This window comes from Nicotiana tomentosiformis, chromosome 6, assembly GCF_000390325.3.
Source record: "Nicotiana tomentosiformis chromosome 6, ASM39032v3, whole genome shotgun sequence".
Taxonomy (NCBI): domain Eukaryota; kingdom Viridiplantae; phylum Streptophyta; class Magnoliopsida; order Solanales; family Solanaceae; genus Nicotiana; species Nicotiana tomentosiformis.
In genome coordinates, this window is record NC_090817.1 from 129485620 (window position 1) to 129494244 (window position 8625).

At 36.3% G+C, this 8625-nt stretch overlaps 1 protein-coding gene across 1 annotated transcript; it reads left to right on the top strand.

The window, feature by feature from the left end:
- The first annotated feature begins 5052 nt into the window (after nucleotides 1-5052).
- Nucleotides 5053-5634, top strand: LOC138894765 (uncharacterized). The gene has a single exon (XM_070179491.1). It carries the CDS (start codon nucleotides 5053-5055, stop codon nucleotides 5632-5634), a length of 582 nt encoding a protein of 193 aa, XP_070035592.1.
- The last annotated feature ends 2991 nt before the right edge of the window (nucleotides 5635-8625 follow it).

Below are 8625 nucleotides of genomic sequence, written 5' to 3' on the forward strand. Positions count from 1 at the left end.
TGCTCATATTTTGAACTTGATTGTAAAAGAGGGGCTAGATGAATAAATTGAGCCCATTTCTCGTGTAAGGAATGCGGTTAAGTATGTAAGGTTGTCCCCTTCAAGGTTTGATTCTTTCAAGTCATTCGTTGAGAAACCTAAGATAGACACTCATGGTCTTGTGAGTCTTGATATTGAAACTATATGGAACTCGACATATACCATGTTAGATACGACTTTAAAATTTGAAAAAGCCTTTACAAGAATGTATGTGGATGACCATAAGTACCAAAAGTATTGTCGAAAAATAAGTGCAATAAAAGGAAATCCATCTGTAAATGATTAGAAGAATGTGAAAGCTTTTGTTAAGTTTCTTAATATTTTCTACAAGTCGACTTTGAAATTTTCAGGCAGTTTGTATGCTACTTCCAACTCTTTCTTCTATGAATTTTTTAATCTTCGAAATGCTATTATCAAGTATACTAAAAGTGATGATCTTATTTTGGTTGATATGGCAGCAAGGATGAAAAGTAAGCTTGAGAAATATTGGGGTAAATTTGAGAACATGAATATGTTGCTGTTTGTGGCTGTTGTGTTGGATCCCAGATACAAGATGAAGTATGTGAACTTCATTCTTTGTGATGCATATAGTTCTTTATGGGGAAGATTAAAGTCTGAAGATGTGACAGGTGCTTTGAGTCGCTTATATAATCACTATAATGGTTCTTTTTTGAGGATTCTAATGACAATATTAGAGGCGACACTAGTATGATGAGTGAAAATGGTGATCTGTTGCAATCTAAGTGGGAAAAACACTAGGCTGGAGGGAAATATTGAAAAAAAGTCCGATCTTGAGATGTACTTGATGGATGATGTTGTGAAGACAAAGGATTTTAATATATTGAGTTGATGGAAAGTTTCATCTATTAAATATCCAATTGTTCAAAGATTGCAAGGGTTCCCCATTAGTGGAATTTTACTGGGTTGTTGTTGTTGTTGTTGTTGTTGTTGTTCAAAGATTGCAAGGGGATGTTCTTTCTATTCCTATTTCTACTGTTGCGTATGAGTCGGCTTTTAGTACATGTGGTCGAATTCTTAATTCATAACGGAGTTCTTTATCGCCAAAAACAGTAGAAGCCCTTATTTGCACTCAACAATGGATACGATCACCTTCCAAGGAATATAAGTTTCAAGACATTTTGGAAGATGTCCAGAAAATTAAACAAGTTGAAGAAGGTAATTTATATATTCAATTCTTAATGAATATTGTTTTAATATTTTGTATTGTTTAATCCCTAATATGTGAATTATTTTATTTATTTCAGAATATTCAGACTCGCCTTTGAGAATTGATTAGCCGACTCTATTCATGATGCACCATATTTTTGAGAATTGGTATGAGAACTTATTTGATCATTCTTGATACAATTTTCATTTGTCGACATCAAACTTAAGTTATCTATGTTCCGTTGATGCACCATTTGTTTGAGAATTAGTATGAAAACTTATTTGATTATTCTTTATACAAGTTTCATTTCTCGATATCTAAAATAGTTCTATAGCTCTCTGCCTTGAGAAAAAAACATATTATTAATTTGTTAAAAAGGTGAATAGTTCCAGATTAGTTTCTCTTGCCATTAAATTAATAGTTCTCTTTTTCTCCTTCTCTTGATAATGTCCGTATCTATTTGATTTTGAGTCATTCCATAACCTTCTTAAGATGTCAATTAAAGTTTCATAATATATGATCTCTCGACAAGAGTGGGTTTTTCTAGTGGTGAGCACCCTCCACTTTTCAACTATTCGATGTTCACTGCTCAATCTTGATGGTAAGGATATTAGGAGACGAACTATATGTTTTGTATTAGTCTGCTGATATATATATAGAGTTACACCTAAAAAGGCTAAAACTCTTTCATTCTATCTTCAGTACTAGCTTTCTCACACCATTTGAATATAAAGGATTATCCATTCATGAATGATCTGCGATATTCCTCTGCTTATTAGTTCATGTGATTCTGCTATGGACTTTCGCTTTGATTTTGAGTGGGTATTTTATGCAGTATTCCGCTGTATTTATGTATATCTTATCAATATTCACATCTGCTAGTCTTTTATAAAACTTTAATTTATTTTTCAAAAGATTCAAGGCTGGATTTTGGAAATTTGGTGAGATCCATGAAGTTTCAAGAACCAAAGACTAAATTCTTTGGTCTTTTGAGCTGCTGCTATTGTGTTATTAAGTTTGAACACCTTTTGGGAAGATCTTAGTGAAGATATCTTGTGTTAAGTTTATTTTGTGATTTGTAACAAGGATATCTATAACTCAAGATTAACTGGAGATCATGTTTAGATTGAATTAGCCTAGATTTTTCATATTTAGATTGAGATAGCTATTGTAATAGTATAGATGATCTTGTTACTTCATATGTGGATTCTTGTTTTTGTTATATTCTATTGTCTCTGATGTTATTGTAATATGTTTCACACCAAACCACAAACAATCCCGAGAAACCCGAGATTAAAAAACCCGACTATTGTTGGTTTGGTTTGGTATATAGATTTAAAAATCCGAGATAATTGGTTTGGTTTGGTAAATGAAAAATCCGAATCAACCCGGACTATGTACACCCCTAAAAAATACTTACGTTGTAGGGACCGTTCTAATTTTATCGCTTCTTGATTTCGTACCCGGGATGTTAGACTTCTTTGAAACCCTTGTAGAGAGCTTAATGATAGGTTTATGGGGGTTCTCTGTTCGTGTCAAAGAGGTGCTAGCTTGGCACCCTAGCATTGACCCTTCTTCACATGCTCATATCTTTTTATCCGGACGTCGTATGAATGAACGGTTAAGAATGTTGGAAACTAAATTTCAAGACCTTCAATTTGGTATATAATATGTCACAAAAAGACCTCGTATAACACATGAAATGTATTGCCCAAAAAGTTTCATTACAATGCAAATCTTTAGTTGGTTTTTCCGCAACTTAAATCCGATTTTTCCAAACTTTATATTTTATATCCAAACATCATATATAATCATATTATGACTTTAAACTCATTTAAATCATGATTAAAAAGTCTCATATTCATTATACATCATCTTGGGAAGCAAATGGTGTAACAAATTTCAAGTATATTGGTAGAAAATCGCAGCTACATTTGACCTAAGTTTTAGCACATTTATGAATGTAACTTGTGATGACCTTTGCCAACTTTTGTTCCACAACTCGCTTGACTTTAAAACATAATACACGACTAAAATAACTCATAAAATAACCTGCTTATCATGTTAATCACCCTATTCTTATCCCAAGAGTACATGCTATAATATTCCCAACTTGTCGACTTTCGACGAAACTTATTTTCTTCAGTTTGTTTAGCTTCTAAGTCTGTCAACCATCTTAGTACTTATTATCCATGATTTTAAAGATTTGTAACCTCCAAGGTAACATGATTAACTTATCTTATGTACTTTTAATAATGATTTCATTTCTGAGCTTACATTAAAAGTGACTCTTACCTACGAAAACACAGGGTGTAACATTTATGATCAATTTGAACTTAGCTTCTCGCAGATGTGAAGCTTTCAGTTTGAATGTAGGCGCAACATCACTTGGGGATCCTTCTTCTTGGCGTAAGCGAACATCACATGAGAATCTTAATAAGTTAAGAGTATCCAGATGAACCGCAATAATATTTTTGCACTTGAAAACTTTAAAAAACTTAAGCACGTAGCTTGAAATATTCACGGTCTTCATCGACAAACAATAAACTAAGTGAGGGTTTTCAAGGTTGGGAAGATTTGGAAGAAGGTTCTCTAACCATTGGTCAGTTACAGCTAAAGCAACGAGCTTCAAACACTTTAGGGATTTGCAAGTTGTTATCTTAATTACATGTCAGTCCTCATCAAAGGAGCTAATGCGAAGGATTTTAAGATTAGGAGCTATAATATCAACCATATGGAATTTAGGAGGGCAACGTACCAACTTTACCGTCCTTAGTTTAGGTAAAGTTCCTACAATTTGTAAACTGGTTAGTCCATGAAATATTATGAAAGACAAAACTTCTAAATTACGTCAAGTTGCACATAGAGCTTGATATGTTATAAGTACCTTTGTTTTGTGTTTTAGTGATCTAACAAACTTAATGTCAAGAACCAGATAAGAAAGCTGATCCACATTGGTTCACCTTCCCAAGCGCATGAAAACAACCAGACTTAAGCTGGAGATGTTCGTCAGTACCTCAGAAGTTAAAGAATCAACAAGAGGAACAAATAGTCTTCAGTTCCCATGGTGATTATACCAAGTCAACTCTTCACAGCTGGAAAGTGACTGACTGCACATGGAACAGTACATCACAGTGCAACAGTCACCTCCATTGGGAATGACCTTGTACTAAAGTTGCTTACATCATTCAAGTGATGTCATCAATATTATATCAATATTAAACCAAAGACAAAACATCACTTGAACACTTAGAGAATTCAATCAAGTACTTCAACAGTTATCAAGTCTCCAGTCAACAATTCTCAAGTGCATCAAGAACAGAGAATAATACGGCTACGGACGAGTTCCCATATCAAGTGATTATATGTCCTTAGTTGAGTTGTAACTTTGTTAAAGTTCTCAATTGTAATTCCTACTTAGCTTGTTTAGAAGCATTGTGTAGGAAACCCTTTTATAAATCATAAACCCTTGTGTTTGTGTCTTGGCTAGAGCTAGTCGAGTTGTAAAGTCTTTGTAATAGAGTTATTACAAAGTGACTTGTAATAGAGTGTTATAAGTTAGTGAGAGATTAAGAGGTTAATTCCTAGGTTACTTAGATTGTAATATGAAAGTTGATCAATAGTGAAGTTAAAATCCTACAAGGGTAGGTTGTGGTTTTTAATCCCGTTGAGCTGGGAATTTTTCACGTAAAATTCCTTATGTCATTTACTTAGTATAGTGTGAGTGATTTCTGTGGGAACTTATAGAGAACCTGGTTCTCTATATAGTTTGATGGACCCTTAAATTATATCAATTGGTATTAGAGCGGTTCTTTCTATCAGTCTAACACATAGAAAGGATCCTGATGGCTGTTCCACCAAACTTTGAAGAAGGTCAGTCTACCTATAGGCCACCAAGGTTCAATGGCCAGTACTATGGATGGTGGATGACTAGGATGCATGATTTCATCATGGCTGAAGATTCAGAGCTATGGGATGTTATCTGTGATGTTCCTACCAAGAATCTTGGTGACCCAGCTGTAGCCATTCCCAAGACGAGTAAGGAATTCAATGACACTGATCGAAAGGCCGTAGAAAAGAATTTTTGTGCGAAGAAAATTCTTGTTTGTGGCATTGGTCCTGATGAATATAACATGATATCGGCATGTCAGTCAGCCAAGGAAATTTGGGAAGCTCTTCAGCCAGCTCACGAAGGAACAACACATGTTAAGCAATTCAAGATCGACATGCTTACAACTGAATACAAGCTCTTCAGGATGAAAGATGATGAATCCATCCAAGATATTCATACTTGGTTCACCTCCTTCATTAATGAGCGTTCACCTCCTTCATTAATGAGCTTCACTCTCTTGGTGAAACTATTCCAAGAAACAAGCTTGTCAGGAAAGTCCTTAGTGTACTGCCCAGTTCTTAGGAAAGCAAAGTGAACGCCATTACAGAGGCGAAGGACTTGCAGACACTGACCATAGATGAACTTGTTAGCAATCTGAAAACATATGAAATGAAGAAGAAGAAGGACAATAAAAGAAGAGAACCCAAAAGGGAGAAGAACCTGGTTCTCAAGACAGACAACAATGATTCAAGTGGTGAGGATGGTGATATGGCTTACTTGACAAGAAGATTCCAGAAGATGGTTCGCAGGAATGGAGGCATTCCAAAAACGGGAAGTTCTAGCAAGCCAAAGAATTATGACCTTTGTAATAAATGTGGCAAGACATGATACTTCATCAAGGAATGAACTATCCTAAAGCAAGATCAACACAAAAACAACTTTGAAAAAGCAGCCAAGAGGAACCTGGTTCCTCATAAACGCATCAAGAGAAAGAATGCCACTGACAATGTTGTAAAACAAGCTCTTGCTGCATGGGGAGACTCCTCCAGCGAATCTGAAGAAGAAAATGATCATGGTGATAGTTCAATGATGGTAGTGGAAAGTGAAGCAACTAAGTATGACTCAATCTTTACCTTGATAGCTCAGTCTGATGATGATGAAGATGACGACGATGGTAAGGTAAATTTTCTGGATGTTCAGAGAAATCTGAAATCTTATTCTCCTAAAAAAACTCATGTCTTTGGAAAATGTGTTGATTGATGCTTATCACAGTTTTATAAATGATAAAGATGCTTTAACTGTGGAGTTAGGAGAAGCAGAAAAAACCAGAGATGACTTAGTAATCGTTGTTGTTGATTTAAAGGAAACAATTGAGAACCTGAAGAAAGAGAAGGATGCCTTAGATGAAAATATTGCACATATAGAACATGAAAGAGATGATCTAATGGTCACTGTGGTAGACCTAAAAGAGACCTTTGAGTGTGTAATAAAGGAAAAAGAAGTCTTAGCTGAGAGAGTTACTAACATTAAGCATGAGAGAGATGACCTATTAGTGGTGGTAGTGGACTTGAAGGAAACAATTGGAGAACCTAAAATAGAGAGTAGGCCTGAAAATTCTCAAAAGGGAAAGGAAGTTGCAAGTGAGGCACACATTAAGCGTGAAAGTGAGTTAAATTCAGTGAAGTCTAGTATGTGTGCTGAGCTTGAGAAAAACAAACAACTTCATGAAGAACAAGGAAGAGTGAAGCGTGACCTTGAAAAATCACTCAAGTGGACCTGGTCCTCTGATGCTATCACTGCCATATACACCAACAATGAGGGAAACAAGCAGGGGATTGGGTTCCAAAGGGAAAAGATTCCCTACAACCCTCATAGCAAGTACGTTACTGTACCTGATAATTAGCTTTGCACTCACTGTGGCAACACTGGGCACTTTAAAGAAAACTGTAAGGCCAGATTTCAGTCACAACGGAAAAACAAAGTTTTCGCTGAAAAAGTAACTACTGGTAGAGAACCTGGTCCCTCATATAAAAAATGCATGATGCCTGCTTGGACCAGAAGATCCCTCATTCACCCATTTCCTCATTACAAGGGACCCAAACTTGTTTGGGTTCCTAAGTCTAACTCTTGATTTTCTTGTGCAGGGAACAGTGAAAGGAAACATCCTACAATGGTACATGGATAATGGCTGCTCAAAGCATATGACTGAAAGTACAAATGATTTCCTTTCACTTAAAGCCCTGCAAGGAGGGAGTGTATCCTTTGGAAATGGAAAGAAAGGATACATTCTAGGAGTTGGAAGGATTGGGAGGTCTCTATCACACTCAATCGAAAATATGTACTACATGAACGGGTTGAAATACAGCTTGCTAAGTGTTTCCTAGATCTGTGACAAGGGAAATACGGTGGAATTTGTGTCAAAAATATGTACAGTCATAAACCTAGTGACTGGTGAGGTGGTGCTAATGGAAAAAAAATACAAAAATATCTATGTTGCTGATTTTAAGTCTCTGCATAATGGTGATATCAACTGTCTAAGTGCTATTGATGATGATGTTGAATTATGGCATAAGAGGCTAGGTCATGCAAGCTTCACGTTGCTGAACAAATTAGTCAGGAAGAACCTGATTCGTGGTCTGCCCAAGTCAAGTTTCAAAGATCACAAAGTGTGTGATGCATGTGTAAAAGGCAAGCAAGTCAGATCCTCATTCAAGCCCAAAAAGGAAGTCAGTACCTTAAGGCCACTTGATCTTCTTCACATGGATCTATGTGGATCCATGAGGGTGGAAAGCAGAGGAGGAAAGAATATATCTTTGTTATAGTTGATGATTACTCCAGATTCACCCGGACTCTGTTTCTCAGAACCAAGGATGAAACCTTTGAAGTGTTTGTTGCCTTCGTCAAAAGGATTCAAGTGAAGAAGGGTAATAATGTAGCTTGCATCAGGTCTGATCATGGGACAGAGTTTGACAATACCAAATTTGATGAGTTCTGTACTGAAAATGGTATCACTCACAATGTTTCATCTCCAAGAACACCTCAACAAAATGGTGTTGTGTAGAGGAAGAATAGAACTCTTGAAGACATGGCAAAGACAATGTTGATTGACTGTGGGATCGCAAAGAATTTCTGGGCAGAAGCTGTCAATACTACTTGGTTAACAAGTGCATGAGCAGGTCCCTTCTGAACAAAACTCCATATGAACTGCTGAATGGAAGGAAGCCCAAGCCGACACATCTAAGGACTTTTGGGTGTAAATGTTTTGTCCTCAATAATGGAAAGGAAGCTCTTGGAAAATTCGATGCCAAAAATGATGAAGGAATCTTTCTGGGATACTCATCCCAAAGCAAAGCTTAAAAAGTATACAACAAAAGGACTCAATGTGTTGAAAAGAGTATACATGTGATCTTTGATGAATCTCACCTCTCTTGTGAGAAGGACAGGCGTGTTGACCAAGATGGAGAACCTTTATCTGTTCCAGGTGAAGTTATAGATACGAAAAATGGAAAGGCAGACATGATGAGTCATGTCAAGGAATCCAGTGAAGATGATGCAAATACATCTCCATCTATTGGAGAGGAACCTG